This window comes from Centrocercus urophasianus, unplaced genomic scaffold, assembly GCF_019232065.1.
Source record: "Centrocercus urophasianus isolate 14NV4802_14NV808 unplaced genomic scaffold, USGS_Curo_1.0 seq_19, whole genome shotgun sequence".
In the NCBI taxonomy this organism is placed as follows: Eukaryota; Metazoa; Chordata; class Aves; order Galliformes; family Phasianidae; genus Centrocercus; species Centrocercus urophasianus.
The window spans coordinates 13,593,204-13,615,566 of record NW_024884744.1 but is presented as its reverse complement, the minus strand read 5'-3'; the positions used below and the strand labels follow the sequence as shown (position 1 = coordinate 13,615,566).

The following is a 22,363-nucleotide window of genomic DNA, read 5'->3' as shown; positions in this document are numbered from 1 at the left end:
TTTTTTACTTAAATTGAGATTGATTAATAATATTTAAGATTAATTCACTTTTCAGTAGGTGTGTTTCTATTTAGTTCTGTTTAAGTATATTTAAAGAGAATGATCTCCATTGCATAAAGTGCTACCAATGGCAGTCTTTGATTTTTGTCATCACGCTTCCATGCAGAGTTTATTGGGGTTTTGTTTAGTGGTTGTAATCTTGTTTTTAAAATGTTTTTTTATGTTTTAAATATGGCTTTTGTGTTACTGTCAGTGTATCACACTCATTGTTACCATCTCAGGAGATGTCTTTCTTAACATTTAAGTAACAGTAGTAATGAAGTGCCTACAGCATTTGGGTTGTTGTGGAGTGTTTGGTCTTCATCTTTTCTATTTCTCTGAAGACATTCTTCCTAAGATAATTCCTTCTTACATACGGTAATCATTTACTACTTATTTTTCTCTGCCAGAATTTGGTCACAGGTTCCATCTGCTAAAATGTCTTCACTTTTTTTTTCTAATCCCACCAGAGAAGTTTTTCCTTTATTTTACTTGGGTTTATGGGTCTATATGGACAACAGCAGAGTAATTTTCACCCTGCTTTCTGTTCTCATGTCACATACGTGTCACTAAGAGCTGAGAATCATAACTGCAGAAGAATCTCCTTAATGTTGTTCTCCTCTGTTTAATAAATGCTGGGTAGATTTGGACAATTTCAGCAAATCTAGCAGGAGTCTTCTCAGAAGTGACTGGAATAACAAATACGTGTGAAGATGATATTGCTTCACTTGGATTTTTTTTTAAGTGACCTTGTTTACAGGAGCATTGTATGTTGTTGCAGCATACGTTCTATAGAAATCAAGAAAGATTCTAATTAATAGAGCAGAATTCTTTTTGAAGCTGTAAATGTGCCTTTCTTGTGCAGATAGCATAAACATTGTGTGTTTTCTTGTTTGCTTTGATGTCATCAATCACATGGTGGTGTAGGCTGTTACCAGCCAGTCATACAACTTACCTGAGTTTGGGCATTTTGCTAAAGACTCTGCTGAAGTTTAGGACGTGAAATTAGGGGTTGTTTTTTTTTTTAACCTCCTTTCTTTTTGGTTCTGAGGCCATTACAAACGTGTTGCTGGGGACACCTTTTTCAGAACAATCGCTCACTGAATTTGATTATTGATTATTTCCTCTAATTTTTTTAGTCTTCCTTACTCTGTTAGTTGCATCATTCAGCCCTTTATGTAACCTGCTCCTGCCCCATGCACGCATACAGCTGGCAGAATTAGACATGCGAAGCAGGCAAGGGTGTCGAACACTCTGCTGTGGAGTACACAGCTTTCTCACACGTGCAGTTTGCAATGGATGATTCTTTCAATCACAAATAGGAAAGCACTCACTTCTGTAATGTCATTTTGTAGAGAATAAGCGTGAGTTACATGTCAAATGGATTCAACGCAGACAGGATTAAGTAGATAAAAGCAAATTTATACTTATGATAGTAGAGTGACTGAAAGCAGCCAAGAGGGGCTTACCAGTTTTTGTAAGGATTTTGAGAAGTGCTTGTTGTTACTTGATGTTAAGCATCTGGGATTCAACCCTTCAACTTTCTCCAATTACAAAAGTGGAAAAAAAAAGAAGAAAAGGAAACTCTCTTTGAGTAGTTTCTCCCCAGTTTTACTGGAAAAATCACGGAACTACTTCACCTGTAATACTTATGTCTAAAAACTGTTTTCAGAGGCCAAATCACAAGACTCCACAGCAGAAGAGGACCTAACAGATGCCATACAGGAACTTTTTCTTTCAGATAAAGATGGGGCACAGACTTCCTGGTGGGTAGCCCAGTGAGTGTAGTCCAGTGGATTTTGGCTTCACTTGGTTATAATTAGCTTTGTGCTTTTGTTGATGCTGCCTCAGACATGCACTACTGCCACCTTGTCTCCTTGTCATCCTGCCACTTGTCATCATAAGAGAAGCTCAGCAGGAAAGTAAAGAGAGGCCACAGTATCATATGGAATGTCTTGGCAACATTTGGCCAGTCATTTGAAGTGTGTTTTTCCTATTTTTGTGGGTAGGAAATGAGCTCACAACTCCATGCTGCTTCATATGTAGGGATCATTATTTTTAGAGCAGCGGCAGATCTGAGCCTCTGCGTGTAATCCGCTTTCTGTTCCTTCAGATGGAGTGGCATGAGGCATCAAGGTCTGCAGGAATATCTATGGAGCTCAGAGTTGTTGCTGATGAGTAACTTGAATTTGGAAGTGAGGCAGCTCAGAGCTCTGAGTGGTATGAAAATGAGAAGCTCAGGGACTGATAGCATTCAGTATGTCAAGAGCAAGGGTGGCAAGAGGCTTCTCTTAACTGTGGCTGGTGTGCTGCTGGGTTTGGACTGTGCTGTTTATGTTACAGATGGCAATCATTGCATGTTCTCAGCAGCCAGCATCTGCCTACGGAGGGGATTGTGGCCTAACATCTGAAGTTATCAGGGTCCATTCTGAGAAACAGCAGCTGAACTGAGTCTGTTTGGTGCTGCCAGTGAGGTCTGTGTAGGGTGTCATCCTTCAGCTATAGATAGCAAACTCAAGCTCCTTACAGAGAAACCTCTTACCAGTCACTTTCCACAAATGGTGCATGTACCCAAAGGTACTTAGTGAAAATCCTTGAGAGGTATTTAATGCAAAAGCAGTTAGTCTCTCTGGTGCATTTGAGAAACGTGCACGCGCCACTAGCAGGAAGGAGTGCAGGGCAGTCGCAGCTCAGCTCTTGGGCCAGTTACTGATTTTGTCTAGCCAGGCTCTGCCACCCCAAGAGCTTGCCAAGATGTGTGACATGGGGGGGCTCGACAACCTGATTGCCAACACAGCCTATCTGCAGGCCAGGAAGAGTGGAGAAGGAGATACCAAGGAGATGCAGAAGAGACGTAAGAGCCTCTCACTGCCCAAGATTGATCAGTGTGGAGAGGTTAGGCAGTCCATTGCTGCTGACTACGAGAGCATCTGTGAACAGCAGCCCATTGGCAAGAGATTCTTCAGAGACTTCTTAGAGACAGTTCCAGAAAATTTGGTAGCTAGGGATTTCTTGGATGAGGTGTCAAACTGGGAGTTGGCAGAGGACAACATCAAGAGCAGTACCATGGAGAATATTATCACCAACTTTCTTAAGACAGGCTCCAAAAATTATTTGTCTTTCATGAGCTCTGACTTGGTCAGCAAATGCCAGGCAGCCACTCAGAAGGACTATGAGAGTGTTATACAGCTGGCTAGAGATGAAACCAAACTCTTCCTTCAAGGCAAGCCCTTCCAGGACTTCCAGACTAGCCCCTTCTATGACAAATTCCTCCAATGGAAAGTTTTTGAAAAGCAGCCAGTAACTGAGAAATACTTCTATGAGTTCCGAGTGCTGGGCAAAGGTGGCTTCGGAGAGGTAAGAGCTGTACCTTTACAAAAGTGGGTCATCTCTCCCCTTCTGAGATCAGCAAGTGGGTTTGAAAGATGAACTTGGTAATGATTTTAAACACATTCAGAAGTTTTGCAGAACTTCAGCCTCCAGGTTGTCCATTTCTCAGAAATTCACTTTATCCGTGCTCTCATATTGACTCCAGAAGCCTGTTATTGAAGAGCTGCCCTAAAAATTTTGTATTCTGCATCTGTATTACTCAAGATGCAGGCTTCTATACGAAAGCTGACGTGACTGTCTATACGGTTAATCATTAGTCTTTTTCTTGGCACTGTTTTGGCCTGTGCTAATTTGTATACTTGCAGATAATTCTTAGGTACAATTTAAAGAATATCACAGGTCAAGTTCCGTTTCCAAAAAATTCTGAATAAGATTTGAAGATTCTGAGAGGGAAAAGAGATGCAAACTGTACTTACTGCTTATTGTGATGGTCAGAGAATGAATTCTTCTTTGTTTTAATGAATCATACAGTTCTGTTGTTGGAGTCCTCAGATCTTTCCACAGTTGTATACTAGTTCTGAATAGAACAGATTGTATGCTTGCTTTTTCCTTACTTCCTCTGCTAATATACCCACCCATGCAAGTTACCACCAGTACCTACTCATAGGCATCTGTGATTCCTCAGTTCCTGCCTATTACTGGTCTTGATGTTCCAATCTGTACTTGTAGCATTGCTTCTTTACTTTTCCATGTGCATCTTGTTTCCAGGTTTGTGCCATTCAGGTGAAAAATACTGGCAAGATGTATGCCTGCAAAAAACTAGATAAGAAAAGACTGAAAAAGAAAAGTGGAGAGAAGATGGCGCTACTGGAGAAAGAAATCCTGGAGAAAGTCAACAGCCCTTTCATAGTCACATTAGCTTATGCCTATGAGAGCAAAACTCATCTGTGTCTTGTCATGAGCCTCATGAATGGAGGTGATCTGAAATATCACATCTACAATGTAGGACAAAGGGGTTTAGAATTGAACAGGGTCATTTATTACTCAGCTCAGATCACCTGTGGGATTCTGCATCTTCATTCCATCAAGATCATTTACCGGGACATGAAACCGGAAAACGTCCTCCTGGATGATAACGGAAACTGCAGACTGTCTGATCTTGGATTGGCAGTGCAAGTCAAAGAGGGAAAATCCATCACTCAGAGGGTGAGTAGAAATTCATTGAACACGGGCAGTGGGAAAGCAAGCTGTTCTATTTCTAATGCGTTGAGTCCAAGACTTAATTCCCCAGGATTTGTTGCTTGCTAAAGACCTTACGTGGTCATTTCATTCTAAGAGACAGGCGGTAAGAAGATTTGGTTAATTATGTCTCTGGACGCTATATGTAGTAAAGCAACTTCTCTTACACAAGAACAGAAGAATCAAGTTCATCTGTTGTTTCTCTTAAGAGAAACACTTGAACCACTCATATTAGAGATGCTAACGCAGCCTAATAGTGTGTAGTCTGGGATTTAACTGATTACTTGTTTGCATAGTGAAAATCAGTTAAAGAGATGAGTCCCGTTCTCAATTCTTGTTCCTAAAAGATTCTGAGATCTCTGATTTCTCCTGAGTGGTGGTACTGATTGTATTGTGGGTGTTCGTGGTGCTGCACAATAAGCAATTGAATCCTCCCCCTACAGATTCATTCCTGAAAAAATCAGCAGACTCAATGGGAGTTTGAAAATGTGCATGCCTGTGTGTATGTGTAGGAAGACAGAGAAAGATAACCAACTGGTTTTTACTGTGTGAATTTCTGTGCAGCACCTCAGCTGTGCCTGTGGTCACCCCAGTCCCTATTTATAACAGTATCACAAGGTTTACGTGAGGGAGATGTACTCCTGAAATTAAAAAATTGTTTTTATCCTGAAGTGTCTTGACCTTAAAGATGTATATTATGAGTGACTGTGTCTAAAGTACACTAAGAATGTGAAGAAATTGAAGCAACACTATGAACTGCAATAATTATACTCCCCACATCTTTAAGGCACTGTAAAAGTTCAGTAGATGGAGAGGACCTGCTAGTAAAATTTTCCATCATGTTTGAGGTACACACATCTTTTTGTGTTGTCACTTCATGCAATAATTTGTACTTGGAAGGATAGATTTTCTTTTGACAATTAAAATAATGTTATTGTTTTTAGTTCTCAGTCAAAGATAATACAGAAACTGATGTTTTAAATAGGAGATTTCAAAATGAGGCTGCATAGTTTTAGATATGAGAATGCAGTTTCAGTGGCAGCTAGGACAGATTTTCAAGTAGAAATTATGTGTGGTGGTAATGTTTTGTTTATGAAGATGGCATTTTGATCGGAGAGCACAAAGTATATTTGATCTGTGAGCCTTTGCGAATTACAGTTGCATACTTTTGTTATGGTCAAAGTATATTTTTGTTCAGGGCTGTGTTTACTACTTGCAAATGTGTGGGCTTTGGTAAAAGGAGGAAAAAAACGTATTTAGAAATGTGTAACCTCTTGTATTTATTACAATACAATTTCAGAAGCAGTGGTGGGCAAGATAGTTGTTCTTCTGTGCTTTCCATGACAAAGTCATCAGGTTGTTCTGTTGCTGGTCGCTGGTTTTAGTAGCAGCATTCACCATTATATGGATGCTAAATTAGAGTATGAGCTGCAGTGGATATACTCTGCAATTGCAGCATGTTAAAAGGAATTTCTGCTAAAGGCAGCTTTGTTTTCTTTTTGTTGGGAACATGAAATATGAGAGAGATCATGATAATTTTTTTTTTCTTCATTTTGTGTTGTAATTAGGAGAAAATTGAAGTTACTGCTGCAAAATATGAACTGGTAATTACTAATGTTTATAGCATTGTTGAACACAGGAAATTCTAAATACACCTTTACAAAATTTAGTGCATGTATGAAAATAAAAATGGTGCCGTTAAATTAATTTGCATTACATTCTGGCCTAACATGGAGGGAGTTCTTATCTCCTAGCAAGCTTTTTGAGTATGACTCCCAAATCATCAGTTCTTTAAAAGCCTTAAGAGAGAATATATTGTTATAGACACCTTTGGTTCCAAGGCAGAGTTTTTGAATATGATCAGTTGCGCCATTTTGTAGACAGTTTTATAAGGTCAGATAAGCTAAGGCAGAATTTCTGTCTGTTCCTCCCAGGCAATTCTGTGTTGTGCCCCAGGTATCGACTGAAGTGCCAGACATCAGAAGGCAGATTCCATATTCTGGGTGACAGTTTGACCTGATGGGGCAAATAACTTTCAGTCAGTCATCATAAGGAAAACTCTACTGATCAATAACTTTTTTAAATTTCAGTTTATTCATTTGAAAGGAATCCTTCTGTTTTGATGGGATGCTGTAACAGCCTGGACTTCATTCATACCTCTGGCATTTAAAAGCATTTCTGACGTTAATGCCTTGTAACCATCTTTTATGAGGTGGTTCTTCAGTATAGTAGAAGTATTGCTCTATTGCACGATGAGAATAAAATCTAACTCTGCTTTACCCATATTCATAAATCATTCTACTGCCTCAGAGTAGTCAGCAAGTGGCACCAGTACAGTACAAAACTGTGGGTTAGCACTGCAGTGCAGCTGGTGGTGGATTTTCATCTGTTTGGAAGAATTTTGCTTAGCCAGCCTTGCACATCTTAATGAAGATTTGTGATTATTTGTTGTAAAGAAGGGAGATTTTTTTTTCTTCAAAGAGTGTCTGTTGTGGTCTTCTTGTAAGATGATGCATTCAAAAACAAGTTGGAGTCGTCTGCTGTCTAATGAAATTTTGCAAACTTCATTTTTTTCATCACAGAAATTTCAGTAGCATCAGCACGTTTTGCTGAAGTGTTGTTTCAGGGGAAGAAATACAATGTTCTTTCTGGTTTGTATTTTAATAGTTCACTCCCACAGAACTGTTCTCCACAACGCGAAATCCCATTATTCAGTGAAGCTGCTTTTATAATGAGACTGTATTCTTTTAGGGTACGGATCCTGCTTTAGTCCCTTACCCTTAGAAGAGGCAGAATGGTGACTTTTAAGAGTACTTTCCTCCAGTTTGGTTTCTGTAGACAGGAGCTAAAAACATACTTACATTGAAGGAACTCATGGTTTTTTTCAGCAGCCAAAAAACTTTTCTCCCCAGTGCCTCAGGGTTTTCTTCCAAGGTGCTGATCTTTTCCTAATATCTCCAGTTCTCCAGTTGTTCAGTGACTCTACCTTGTAAATAAGAAAAGTAAAATGGAAGACTTCCATGCCTTCTGCATATCATCAGGAGCTAACTAACTGCTCTCTTGATTTAGTTTTCTTCTTGATTACTCTAAAAATGGGCTAGTGGCCTATATTCTTTCTATACTGCCTGTAATATTTCTTCTAATAAAATTCTTTAAATTATACATTAACCAGGTGCATTTACTTGAGTAAAGCCTTGTGTGCATTTTTTTATAATTTGTTTGAAGATATAAATGAGAAAACTAAGTTTTCAGTAACTACATTTGCCTATTATCTTCCTTCCTGGAATAGTCTGCTCTTCTACAAAATTGAGTTTGGAAAAAATGAAAGTCAGATCATTTTAATACTTTTCTAGATCAAATCAGTAAAAAGGGAAGATCTTGCCCATGCATTTTTGTGTGCCTGAAGTCAGCTGGGATTTTAAGAAGGTTTGAGCACCGCTCCCCTGTTGACTCAGGTGTACTTACTTGCAGTTGACTAGATGTTCAAGGCAGCATTGCAGAGCACCCTGAAATGCACTGATTGTCTGGTTTTAAATCTGATCGCTTCAGCTGTGTGCATTCAAAGTGGACGTTGATCTAAGACACCTGCTTGGTAAACATTCCTCTCTGTGTGTTTAACTGTACCTGGGCTGTTGTGAAAATACCTCCTAACACCTCAGAAGTAGTGAAACAAAGTAGCAGTTTTCTGCTCTCTGCCTTTTTTTCATTGCTATATGTTATGAAGTAGAAAGATGTGAATAATTTCATTGCTCCTTATGCAGGGTTGAGTAGTATATAACACATGAATTTATTTGAGCGTTTTCTGTAGTCAGTTCAAGATTAAAAAAAATACAATATTTCCATGCATTCTGAGAATTTGGTATACTTCTCATTAGTGTAGAAACCATTAGAAGATAAATTTGCTTCACCTTCAAATCATAAAAAAAATTCCTACTGTCTCATGTACAAATACCTACCATCATGTATGGGCTGGAGGATCCATAAATCTCCTTTGTAAATCTTGTTAGGTGATTAGATTGTCATGGGGCACCAGTAATAGGCTTGTTAATGAGTTCCTGTTTTAGACATTTTCAAGTTCTCAGTGAAAATTTCAGTGAAACTGAAATGCAGTGTTTCTGCATTGTTTACCAGCCAAATATTGTATTCTCTGTGCATGGAAATGTTCCATGAGTTTTAGGTCAAGTCTTCTTATAGTTTAATGTTTAATTATGCTACAGAAAAACTATTCTGTATATGACTTTTTAAAGCTTAACATGATTGAAAAAGGAGCTCTGGTATCCTTTAAGTATTGTCACAGAATGAACTCCATTTGGGAAATACCTATACAAACTGTCTGTAGCTATAATGCATACAATTACCCTACTTTCAGAAGCAGGAGTTTTTAGAGTTAATTGGATACCCAGCCTTAGGTTTTCCCCTCTCAGGTACGTGCATGAACCTTTGCTGTCTACCTAGAAATGTATATATGCTCACTTAGTCAGGCAGAGTTGTTACAGCTCTGAAAACAAACTCTTTGTCAGAGTTAATAAAATTATTCAGGACATTAAGAAATATCATCATGGCTTTTCATGCAAGTGTGCCTGCAACATCTGTTCTGACGTGTTGATCATATAATGTATAAAGCTGGATTGTGTGATAAAATTACTCCCTTTTTATATGTTGACATTCTTTTTCTTAAGTTGAAATGGGCTACTAAGAGAAATGGAGAGCCTTTGAAGTTGCTTTTACACAAGCAAAATATTTTTGTCTAGCTGTGTACTCATTGACTACCATATGTTGGTCATCAGTGCAAATACAATTACTTGAGGTTGTCTTGAGTCTTGTCTGAGGAACTGTGATGTTCATAAGGTGGATGTTAAGGTGTTGGTTTTTTTCCCATTATGAGCAAGATAATTTCTTCAAGAGCTTGCTAAATGCTTATGACTGATTTGGAACTAGTTCTTTTTGCATAAGATGACAATGAGGAGTGTCCATCTCTTACACCATTTTTTTCTGTTTGAGCAGTGTGACTGAGCATGCTTTTTCTGGAGGTCTGTACAACTTTTTCTCATTATACGTCTTGAAATTTGCGTGTCAGAGTCAAATGCTTCTGCCCTTCTGCCCTTCTGCCCAAAGGATTAGCAGTATTTAATTTCCTGAGAGAAATTAAAGGAGCAAGCGTTTTTCTTCTCTATAACACGCTTATATATTCCGTATATCCAGTTGTGGAGGGCTCCGTTCCATTTTTTTTTCAGAAGTCAGTGCATATTTGCTATTCATTTTGGAACAGACTTTCTGCCTGTACTGGGTGTGGGTTGTGCACAAAGCAACTGTTGCATGTAAGTTATGAAGTCCTTTGGTGAAGGTGTATATGAGCCAGGAAGGCTGAACACAGGAAAAAAAAAACAGCATAAAATAAAACAAGATAAAAATATTTTTGTAATATTAATAAAAATGCATTCATATCTTCGGAGGTTTCAGGCTTCTTCATGGTCTTCCTGTGCTATGTTTTATATATTTGAAGGACATGATAATATTTTTATAGTAAAAACATGTTTTGGTTAAAATCTTACTCAAAATGTCCTTTTGCCCTCCTGTATGTTTGTTTATTATAAGATTCTGTTTCTTAGGAAAACAAAAGGAATTCTATTTAGATGTTCATGAAACTTGCAGCTTAATTTCAGGACAGATGAGAAATGGAGAGGAGGGTTCAGAGCTGCAAAATGAAAAATAACGAAGCGTTTCTGCAGCTGCCCTGTGGTCGTTGTCACATTACGTTCTTATTAGATAAATATTTTATTCCATAAAAATGTCTTTCTTCGAGTTTAAAAAATATGGCAGCTCTTGATTTGTTCAGAATTAACAACTGTGGCTGTGATCTTACACTTTCAGAACCACCATACAGCTGATGTAATTTGAAGTATCACAAATATGGCTGGTTATATTTATCTGGAGGGATTTTGTTCTTAAAAATGTCTGTACTCACAGTTGCTATGAAGTGCACTGCAGTGATAGATGCTTTCCTTTTTTTTCCTCTGAAATGTGCACTTTACAGAATGGGATCTTACCACTGTGGCTGCTGTTGTCACTTGAGAATGAAGGGAACAAAAATGATTTTTGTGAGAACTTTCTGCATCCTGCACTTTTTGAAAGTGGCAGAAAGGATGTTGTAGTCATCTAAAATGACAAGAATGTGGGGTGTCCCATACAGATAATTTTCCTGCACAAGGCGTGCTACCTGCCAAGCATAGCTTTCCTTCCTGGGAAAAGCTATCGGGGTCTTTTTGAGACACAGCATGACTTTGAACCTCTTTCTTCCATCAGTTTCATCTGATGGTTAACAAATACTGCAGTATGTTCCATGAAAAAACGAGACGAGATTCCTTGTCAAGTTTCTAAAGCTGGTAGAAAGCTTAATTAAACTCTCTGAAGGTGAGAATGCTGTGTAAGTGCTAAAACTAGTTTAATTTTAGCCAGTTCTTTCCAGAATGATCTCTTTGATTAAATCATCTAATGGGATTTATTTTAGTCAGTGATGTGCATTTTGTTGGTTAAGAAATGCAACATTTGGCTGATGAGGTTTATCTTTCAAGTTGTTCATTTGACAGCTCTGACCAGAGGCAGGAACTGTAAGCCGTAGGTTGGGGAGGTTTAGTGCTTCTGCTCATATGGGGCCATGTGTGCAATTCCATGTACTATGAGGAGTGTTCCAGGTAACAAACATTATTCTGTATTCTTGCACTGACTTGGCTATGTGGGCCAAGTCTTCCTGGACTCATCTGCAGAGGTGGTTGAAGCCCTGTGGTTTCAGTGACAGCAGCCATTTGGAGTTGCTGTCATTTGTTGCTTAACCCAGAGGCTGTGCCAGCAGTGGGAGGCTGCTACCTGTGCCTTGCAGGCCTGTTTTTACATTGTGCAGACGCTGAACATAGCATTTGTGATGTCCTCCTCTGAGAAAGCCACCTATACCTCATGCTGCATGAGCATTAATTAGAAAGAGCTTCATAGAATATATATGGAGCCAAGTGGATGGAATGGTTCTCATTTTTAATATTGTTTATATAATCAGCACTCATTAAAAAATAAGAGCATACCCATCTCTGAAATGCAGTATCATTTGCACTTTATAGATGGAAAATGATTACCAGAAATTGAAAGAGAAGCAGCAGTGCACAAAATTAGAAGGAAAATTGTGTCACAGGAATAATAAAGAACCTTAGTAATGGTTGTATACTATTTGTGTAGTTAGGGGGACAGTACCAAATGTTTTGCCTGTCCCGTATGCTCAATCCTTACAATGTCTGACTGCTTCACTGTCTGTAAAAGCATGTGTTTTCTGATGGCACTTCACCAGATAGGTACATTAGTGGCTTTGACGCTGGGGATCTGAAGCACAGATCATGATGTACGTGTGTTCACACAGGGAGCCCAAGGGGAGAAGCTCTTGAGTCTAGAGATACAGCTGGTGTCCAGTGAGCAGCTGTCCTTCCTCAAGCCGTTATTCCTTTCGTTTTCATACAGCATGAAGCTGAACTGAAGAACATGCTGTAATTGTGTCTACTTTCTCCTGCTGTGTTTGAGCGCAGAAAAGCCTGTCACAAGGCTTTCTCTTTCACTTGAACAACTTATGGTGATGACGTCAATGATCACTGTCATTCAAGCTTAAATTAGTGAAAAATGGTCATGGACTTCTTTTACTACTTCAGTTAGTGACTTTGATTCCGGAGATAAGTTTTGTTTCCTTTTTTCCTATTATGTTGCAGAAATTAGGTTTTCTCCCATTTTGGTTTTAACTGGATTTTGTTAAGACAGACAAACTTCCCCAGCTAAAATTCTGTCCCTCTGTGAAAATGATGGAAGAAACGTCAGTGTTGAATTTCAGGTGAACCTATGGGATTCACAGACTTCTAAGTTCCCATGAAGTTTTCATCATTATTTATTCCTGGTACTCTGAACAGACTTCTTTGTGTTCTTCTGAGCCAGCAGCCCATCAATTTGTCTGAAAGTTAATGGAGTCTTTCCTTTTGCTAAGCATTAACAATATGCTGAAGTCTTTGCTCAGTGAGACTTTTCAGAGGTGCAGTTCGTGCTAATCAGATTAAATTTTATGTTCTGTTAAAAGGTAGCTGCCTAGTCATTTGGTCAGCTGGCTCATTACTGCATCACCATGTAGTAAGGAAGTGCGGAGGAACTCTTTGTTCCTCATTCTCCTCACAGTGAACTCTGGGGGAAAAACGAAGATTGTGAAGGGAATGGCAGAAGAACATCAGTTGTTCTGTGCACCTCAGGCCCATTAAGTTATGTGCAGAGAAGAATTTTCTGTGGTCGGTCACTTCATTCCTGCAGGGTGTGTTCAGGCAGCGCTGAAGGAGCGGAGGAACAGCTGGAGGAGAGAACAAAGCCGTCAGTGGCACCCCTTGGAGGAAGGATGGACTAAGCCCCAGGAAACAGCTGATAGAGCTAAACTCAGCTTGTTTTTTTTCCTCTGTTCAACAGTTCTTGTGCCATGGCAAACAAAGGACAGACGTTCTGATTTGCTATACTGTTTGCTTTGAGATATCAATTGAATTTGTTTTGCAGAGATCTGTGGGAAAAGCTAGAGGGTTCTCAATCCCGTTTCTCCCCATTTGCCTGTTTCTGTGGTAATGAAAACTCTGGACAGCTCTGTTTCTTTCTTCCTGTATTTTTAAGAAGCTGGGATAGTGATGCTGTTCAGAATACTTTCCCTTCTTGGGACAGTAAGCTGAATAGGATGTAGGGGCAGAAGCTGCGCTATGCACCACGTTCTGCTGGCAGTCCAAGTACCCTCAGCTGTACTGGGAACCCAGTGCACTTAGTGCTTCTCAGGGTCACATCTTGTGTTGTTCAAAGACTATAATTATGTGGCCTTTTAAAAATTTATACAGAATCACATTTCACAAAAGAAACAAGGTATCCTTTCAGATGACTCAATTCTACTGTGTCCTGTCAAACCACACTAAAAGCAACAATTACACCTAACAAAATTTCTTTGCTAATGTATCTAAGGACATCACTTGGTCATTACATTTTAGATGATTATTGAAATCCTGCCTTTTGGGCTGTTTCCAAGCTAGGGAAGTTGAGGGAAGTAGATCATTTAATCCTTGTCAAAAACAAGTATATTAAAAATTATTTAACAGAAAAATATTTTTGCATTTCAGACAGTGAATGCAAATGAAGCATTCTGCTCACCATAACGAAAGGTTGTGCTAGATGGAGAGGAAGCAAAAAAATGGCCAGCATTGCACTGACTGAACTTGGAAAAGCCATGTGCGGTGGCATATGATTCTGCCTTCTGTGGGATATTATAAATTGCTTTGTCTCCTGGTGAGAGTTGTGCAGTTTGACAGCTCCATTCGCTAGGCTGAGAATGTGTTTCTTTCATACCTGCCTAAATAAACCTTTCCTGAGTCGTTGAGGCTGTCCTTCATGCTGCCGCAGAATCTCTTTTCCTTGTAAGATTGTAAGAGTTTTGACATCTTGTTCTAGTAATGATTACTGCACAGATGTGAGGTTGTAGCTTCCTACCAATGCCATCTACTCAAAAATACAAGTGGGTCTTCATTTAAAAGGTTTATTTTCTTTCAGTTCCATGGGTTGAATAATTTCTGTGTTTCCTGTTCTGCATTTAAATACTTAGGGTTTTATCAACTTTCTTCCTAAATGAAATATGTTACCAAAGCTCTGCATTTTGAGCTAGTGGCAAAGGACTAAAATTTAAGCTCTTTTCTTCCTTTTTTTTTTTTCATATTACTTTAAAAAAAAAAAAAAGAAAAAAAAAAAGAAGTTGAGATATGTGTGTCTGGCCACTTAAAGATCACTGATCAATACTTTGGAAATGTCTCTGTTTCTAGTGGGTTTTCTTTGGATTTTCTTTGTTTTATTTTCATTTTAGGGGTCATGAGATTATACTAGATTGCTTTTTCTCAGCCTGTTCCTTTGCTATTAATCCTAGAATTAGCAATAATCTTCAGGATGGAGAAAGATTTATTTTAAATTTAGGTTCAAGTTTTTATGAGTGTTCGTGAGAAAAATGGCTCACCTGGAATACTTTGACATAGAGGAACAACATTTATTTCAAGGTTTCTTTTGAGTTGGGTCAGCACAGAACAATAACAGCTCAGAAGATTTCAGTGATACCAAATTTAGAATGTTGAAGATTAATTTTTATTCACACTCTAACCAGGTCCACCATTCCCAAGGGAAGCTTTTGTTGATCCATCCCTGTTTTCAATCAAATTGTTCTCATCTGGTGTTTTAGCCTATATGCCCTTGCTTCCTGTTTTTCTAAGGATTATGTCATATTGCAGTGTTCTGTATAGTGTGACTTACTGAAGGCTGTATGTGGAAGATACATATGGAAGAGATCAATCTTACTTGGCACCTGTTTCTTCTGAAAAGCCAACTGGGAAAGAAAGGAGAGGCAGTCTGGGAGGGAGCTCTCTTGAGGCACCTTGTTGGCCGCAGGGTGACATGCTGACTTTTAAATGACAAATTTATCCAGTTCCTGTATGATGATGCTAACTGGCAGCAAAGCAGTGTCTTGTCAGAAAGTGCTGTCAGGGCACCTTGTAATGATGCTGTGATCCGTCAGTTGTTCAAGGCATTAGTACCCTAAAACCAGCTCCATCTCAGTAAAACTAAGAACGTTTATTGCTTCCCAGAAGAAGCAGCAAAAATATTCCAGAAGCGTAATCAGTGTCTGTGTTCTCTGATGCACGATGAGCTGTCTCCATCCTTTTGTACCAACATTTCTCAACTGTTCTCAGCCCCTCCGCTTCCTTCCAAGTTTCTTGATCTTCAGCCAGGTGGGCTGGGGTTCTGCAGGTCATATTGGAGCACTTCTCCTTTCTGTGTGGCAAAGTAATCACACACAAAAATTGAATGCTGTCAGGATTTCTCTCAATATTAACTTAGATGGATCCAATGCAAACAGTATAAATTATGTGAGGAATGATTTGGGCTGCTGTCATGGCTCCATTGAACTTCTGTGGTTTTAGTGGGGGAGGTACCAGTTCACTTTTAACCCTTCCTTTTGCTTTCAACCTGGCTAATACATTTTTTTTCTTTTTCTCATTTCACTTCTATACATCAATCAAATTAAGGACTTTGCTTTGTATCTCTAAAAAATGTAACTTCATTATTAACTGTAGCATATATGCCATCATATGAACTGGCAAGAGCTGAAGTTCATAGTGAAACATGACTTGTAAACTAAAATTCATCTGTAGGGCTTTTATTCTTTTCACAAACATAGTTTTCCCAGATGAGCTCTAGTTTTAGTTACACCTTTCTCACTCTCTTTTGCTTCAGAGTGAATCTCTGTCACATAACCGAGTTCTGGTGGTAGTAATGATGACCATCTTGAGTACATCTGGGAGGATTTTGCACAAGCATTTTGTTTTCATTTCAAATGGTAATATTACTAAAGCTCAAATAACTTCTGACATAGTTATCAGCGTTAGCTGAATCTGGCAAATACATGAAATAAGGTCTAGAATTAGGTGTGGTAGAGTCAGTTGAGAGAATGCTTTGACTGAAATTTCATATACCGAGTAATGTAACAGTGCATCAGGAACTGTGTAGAGTGGCTCACCTTCCCTTCCATCCCTGGTAGATCAGCTTACTGAAGAGGCAGCAAGAGCTGTTTTGAATACTGTGGAGTCTGTCCCCCAGCTGGGAACGTGCCAGGCCTGTGCCTGGGGGAAGGCAGACAAATTCCCCTCTCCAAGAGTGGTCAGCTCTTCTTTTAGAGGCTTGATTAGTCCTTTCCTTTATTCAGAGCTTTTTCCAGTCAAGCAATAAGAACTAGTTTTTTCACCTAAATAGAAGTAATTACTAATTACAGTTGTCTTTGGTTTACTTTCATACAATGGTTTTAAGAGTTTTTCTTGGCCCTTGATGGTCATAGTTCCTTGCAGAAGACAGTAGGGAATGTGACTGATAACTTCCCACCACAGCTTGGCTGCCATCTCCAAAATGTTCTCACTGGCAAGAATCCCCTTGTTGGAGCAGAGTTGCAACCACTGAACAGGAAAGGTACAGAAAGTAGCCTGATATTCATCCTTTTTCAGTCTTTTTAAAATGATTGTATTGTGTTGTATTGTATTTGCAAGACAAAGCTAATGACTTTCTTCAGCAGGAAAAATGTTAAGATGAAAGAAGACACATAAAGATTAATTTTAAAAGACACCCCTTTATGCCAAAATTGTATAGATGTTTCACCTTTGAAGAATGCACTTAAAAGTTTTTTCGATAGGTTAAGATGTTTAAGGGTAGAAATAGTCCATGTGCTAAAATATAGTTGCTGCTCAGTTTCTAGATACAAAACCAACCTATCATTTGTATTACTAATATTTTTTAAATTATAGGCTAATTAATCTTCACATTTTACCTTTGTAATCTTTGTATTTCATTACTGACATTGTGTAATAAATCTGTCTGTATGTTTGCTGTAGGCTGGGACAAATGGTTATATGGCTCCAGAAATCCTGAAGGAAGAAAGTTACAGCTATCCTGTGGACTGGTTTGCTATGGGATGTAGTATTTATGAGATGATTGCTGGGCGAACACCATTCAAGAATTTCAAAGAAAAGGTCGATAAGGATGAGGTTAAACGAAGAACTCTGGAAGATGAGGTGAAATTTGAACATGCCAACTTTACAGAGGAAACAAAAGATATTTGCCGACTGTTTTTGGCTAAGAAACCAGAGAATCGTTTAGGAAGCAGGTATGCCTTATTTCTCACATTCAGAAAAAAAGCTGCATGAATGCCACAAATAATAAACAAATATTATAAATAATAAATTATAAATTTTAAATTTATTAAATTTTATTTAAACAAATAATAAATTTTACAAAAAATTAGGTTGGATCTGCCCTTTCTACAGAGTACTGAATTTTCTCCTTCATTTCCAGGAAGAGAGGTGGAAGTTTTTGAAGATAAAGTGGAAATAAAGAGTGTTCTTGTCCATTTTCTTGTCCATAGTAATTGTCCATCCCTACCCCAGACTACCCAGGTAGTCTTTTGTTGTTATTTTGAGGGGTCAAACTCTGCAGTTCTGGGAGCTGGGAGTGGCCATTTCTCTTGCATCTTCTTTCCTAAAGCAGAGGGTATTTACGTAGGTACCTGAATCTATGCTAATGTAGGCTAAATGCAGAGTCTCTGTCTATATCACTTACAGGAATGATGTAGGCAGAAATCCAGATCTGCAGTACAGATTTTCTGTCTTGCAGATGCCTAACTTACAAGGCTGCGTCATTGGCTTCTTACTGAAGAGACCATTCTCTTTACTCAATTGCTTTTAAAAATCTGGTAGAGGTTCCTTGTTTTTCTGACTCATTCCAGGAACAAATGGGAGAAAAAGAATATTGGGCACAAATAAGAGTGGTTTTTGGGACTTCAGTGATGGCTTTGAGTTGATGAATACTGATGGGTTTGTCCCTGACTTAGCAATTTGATCAAGTTATTTCAACAAGTCTGAAGCAAAAGCAGAGACAAATTATTCACTTAAAGTAACCTCGTTCCCTTAGCTAAGCTGCAGTTATTCTGCCTGTTTACTGTTGCATTAATTCTGAGCAGTATCAGAAATGTTCAAGGATAAATAATTGCAAGGGTTGTTTTTAAGGTACTGCCTTTTAAAATACTGTTATCGTGATGTGTTGTAAAAACGTTTGGATGTATCCTGTGTCTGGTCATGACAGAATAAAAGCCTTTATGTACGTTTTAAATAGAGAGGTACTATTCAGGACAGCTCATCCTTATGTAAAGATTAGCACTGTAATTCTAATAAGGACAATAAGACCTTGGGTTATCTACATAAGTGCCTGTTGCATAAGTTAAAGCTGCTCAAGGACAGCTTTAATTTGTACACCTGACCTTTTAAAATATCTCACTTTTTAATTGAAGACTTTATTTCCTCAGTTAACCAATGGCATTAAGTAACACTTTTTCTGTGCTCCAGCTTTTTGGGATTGACATCTCTGTAGCCCACATCTTCCTGTATGTACTGTGATTTTCTTTTTTTGTGGAGGAATACAAAACTGACGGAGTTTAGATGAGCTCATTTGTTCTTTCCTCTAAGTTATATAAACATGCAGTTCACAGAGGAAGAGCTCAAAATCATCTGCAGTTAGTTGGAAGATGCCTCAGTTGGTTCCAGTAGATGGCGTTCCTGTAGCTTCATGTTTTTAAACTTTTTATGTTTCTAATGGTGACAGAAAATACATCAGGAAGAAAAACACCACAGCAATCCAGCTGGAGCCTTCCCCAACATCTAATGCTTTTTGGTTTATGTTACAGAAATGAGAAGCACAATAAAGTAAAATTTTTGTGAGTACCTCTGTCTAATAGGATTGTCGGCACTATTAGCTCTCTGGTGTCACAGGGCACTAATTAATCTGAGCAGCAGCTCTAATGCCCTACAGGCTAACAGCAAATGTAAATAAATCACATCAAACTCGAGAGCTGTACAGGTACATGGTATTATCACTGGCTAGTTAAGCTAGTTGATTTTGCAAGATTATGCATATGGAGAGGCCGTTATCTCTGTTGGCTTAATCTATACTTTAATAATTATCTTCGTATAGCTCGTTTGTGTTGAAAATGTCATTATTTAATTGGTCAGGGTACCAGGATGGCAGCATCTACTGTTCTTCAGGCTGTATCTTACCATTATGGTCATGGTGGAGTACAGTTTTTAGTGGCTGGTGGTGACTTTCTCAGAGGAACCAGGCAGCAGAAGCACAGAATTATGGTTTTCTAAGGGAGCTGAAAAGGGCAGCTGGCAGTTTCATCTCATCTGTGCCTTATTTCCACCAGGGCAGGCCAGAAGCATGGCAAGGAGGTTTATTAGGAAATAGCAGTAGTGGCAAGCCAGAGAAGCTGTTCTGTAAACATCTTATAAGGTCTTAAAGATTTTCTGTGGTCATGCAGATCTGCTACTTGTGCATGGCAGTTCTTTACATCTACAGTGATAAAAAGATTAAGATTTGCATTACATCTTGTTCATAGAGCATTCTCTAGAAATGCATGAGGGCTTAAATGTTTTTTGCTAAGTATTTTTGTAAGGAAATGGAGAAGGACAAAAAGGAACAATAGCAACTATTGTTTGTTGAAATTAAGAAAAAATACATTTGATTATTACATTTGATTATCATTTTAAGACCCATGAACTTAAAAAAAAAAAAGCAAAAACAAAAAGCCACAAAAAAACCTACAAGAAAACAACAACATAAGCATGAAAAAAGTAAAGCAATCCACCCTGCTCCTCTTTTAGCTGTAATTCTAAATACAAACTTTGTGTGACTTGGTGCTAGAGTTACATTATGGGCAAGATGCAAATCTAAAGCTGTGGTCATTGATCGTGCTTTAATGACCATACATTTGAGGCTCAGATTATTCTTAGACTCATAGACAGGCTTGTAGAACATGATACAGTGAAAGAATTCACTGTTTCTGTCACATCAAAAGTCATACCTGAGGTCTGCAGTTGCTCTTTTTAAAGTGTACCTAAATACATGTATTTACAGTGTCTTGATTTTATTCTTGGGTTCTAAAGATACTTAAAAAAAATTGTGTTTGTGACAGAGGTGCGCATACTCTTGCTGGTGCCATAATTTGTGAGTCCCTTTGCTCAGCTGTAAGAGTAGTTCCGTTAACTGACTCGCTAAAGCTACTTAACTGGGCTTTGCAGTTAGTTGCTTTAAATTAAGAGAACAAATGCTGTTTGTCAGTTTCCTGTTCAGACTGTTTTTCATCCATCAGTCGCTAGATGTATTAAACCAGACTGGAATTTACTAGATATTCTTATCCTTTTATGTCCTGAGCCAACCACTGGACTTTTCGTTGTTGACCAATCAATCCAATACTTCCTATCCCCCTCTTGCAAACTCTTCAGCTCCGGTTAAAATGTATCTTTGGACGTGGGTATCTCAGCGTACTGCCAGAAGCAGCACTGCTGCTCTTGCGTGGCATCTTGCCCAGACTAATTTACCTTGAGAGACAGAGAAATGAATAATGGGATTGGGATGTGTTTGGTTGCTGTTCACTGCAACACTGTTCGAATATGCTTGAGCTGTGTATGATTGCATTGCTTTGTATATATTTAATATATCCTTAATTTAAGATGCTCTCATGTATACAACACAAAGACAACTGTATCTACTGGAGAGCAAAATACTGCAGTAATTAATAATCTTTTGCTTTATTGCAGAAATGAAGATGATGACCCAAGAAAACATAGCTTCTTCAAAACAATAAATTTCCACAGGCTAGAGGCGAACCTTATTGACCCTCCATTTGTGCCAGATCCATCAGTTGTCTATGCCAAAGATGTTGCAGACATTGCTGATTTCTCTGAAATACGAGGAATTGAGTTTGATGACAAAGACAAGAAGTTCTTCAAAAAATTTGCGACTGGTGCTGTCCCTATACCCTGGCAGGAAGAAATCATTGAAACTGGACTGTTTGAAGAACTGAACGATCCTAACAGGGTAGATTCTGGCGGATATGCAAATGGAGGTGAAGCTAAGTCAGGAGTTTGTTTGTTGTTGTAAATATCAGATTGTTACCAAAAAGATTAGAAACAACTGCAGAACTTTCCGTATTCTGACACTGCTTCAGAAATTCAGTGCATCTGTTTAAGAAGAACTAATCAGTGTAATATGGCATTGACAGGCTATGTAGACCACAAGCTGTATTGACCGTATTATTTTCCTTTGTCCTAGCAAGGGAGGTAATACTTTCGTTTTACTGGAGACTTAATCAAGATGGACTGTATTTCTCTAAGGAACTTAGAATGATAGAAATCCTGAAATACAAAAAGCAGTCATAGAGTGAAGAGGCATCTCCTTTGCAGTGTTACTGACTCTACCATTTTGAATACAATAATTTATTGACTTTCTGTCTATTTCCTTGTCGTTTCTATTAATGTTTCCTCTTTGTTCTACAGTTTTCAGGATATACTTTATAATTTTCGGGTAATATTAGACAACAAAGACTAGGTCAAACTTGGATGCTTATTGGTGAGGTAGTCTGTCTTGTTTTCCTAATTTCTGTTAGAGTTTTGGTTGGTTTGATTGCCATTGAATGTAAAAGAAGGCTTTACAGGTGGCTGTAAAATAGGACCTTCAGAATCAAATTTTTTCAAAGCTGATTTTAACAGAGTGAAGAGAAGCATGCCCCAATTTAATTGAATAAAACGTTTGTTAGGCATATTATGTATTTATAAGTGAATATCCATTCTTTTTGACAGTCAGTTTCAACCTTTTATTAGATCTCCTGATAATAATTCTGTATTTCGCTGATAAATTAAACTATGAATAGATCAAAGCAATTTGTAACCGGCTCTTTACAAGAAATATATTTTCATATAATACAAACATTAATTCACTGACAAATATAGAATATATATATGCAAGCTGACATCTTCATCTTCAGCTGCTCATTGATTGTTATGCAAATTTTGAGGTATCTTTTTTATTATTAATTTTATTACAATCTATGTAGAATTAATTGGAAGCATTTAAATGAATGCTTGCTAATGCTGAAGTCTATTATTTGTGAATCACATCTTATTGTTTTCTCTGGTAAGAAGATAATAGGTGGTCGTGTTTTTCTAACTTCTAAATTTGATTATGTCATTTACTGTCTTTTATCTTGCTATAGTTTCCATTGACTAAAGTGGGATTAGAAACTACTCTGAGTCTTAGAGGCTGCTAATACTTTTTGTATTTTTCACAGAGCAAATGTCCT

General features: G+C 38.2%; 1 protein-coding gene across 2 annotated transcripts; it reads left to right on the top strand.

The window, feature by feature from the left end:
• The first annotated feature begins 74 nt into the window (after nt 1-74).
• On the top strand, nt 75-21,944 carry GRK7 (G protein-coupled receptor kinase 7). Of its 2 annotated transcripts, none has more exons than XM_042820407.1 (4): nt 75-3,396; nt 4,138-4,575; nt 17,067-17,338; nt 20,823-21,944. In XM_042820407.1, exons 1-4 carry the CDS (start codon nt 2,794-2,796, stop codon nt 21,163-21,165), a joined length of 1,656 nt encoding a protein of 551 aa, XP_042676341.1. In that variant the 5' UTR covers nt 75-2,793; the 3' UTR covers nt 21,166-21,944. The 2 variants fall into 2 exon arrangements, with proteins under 2 accessions (XP_042676341.1, XP_042676342.1); XM_042820408.1 differs by lacking the exon at nt 20,823-21,944 and adding an exon at nt 17,527-17,662.
• The last annotated feature ends 419 nt before the right edge of the window (nt 21,945-22,363 follow it).

Coding starts and splice junctions, on each gene's coding strand:
- GRK7 (XM_042820407.1), top strand. CDS start 2,794: ATGTGTGACATGGGGGGGCTCGACAACCTGATTGCCAACACAGCCTAT. Junction 4,576..17,066: donor GAAAATCCATCACTCAGAGG/GTGAGTAGAAAT, acceptor TGTTTGCTGTAG/GCTGGGACAAATGGTTATAT. Junction 17,339..20,822: donor GAGAATCGTTTAGGAAGCAG/GTATGCCTTATT, acceptor GCTTTATTGCAG/AAATGAAGATGATGACCCAA.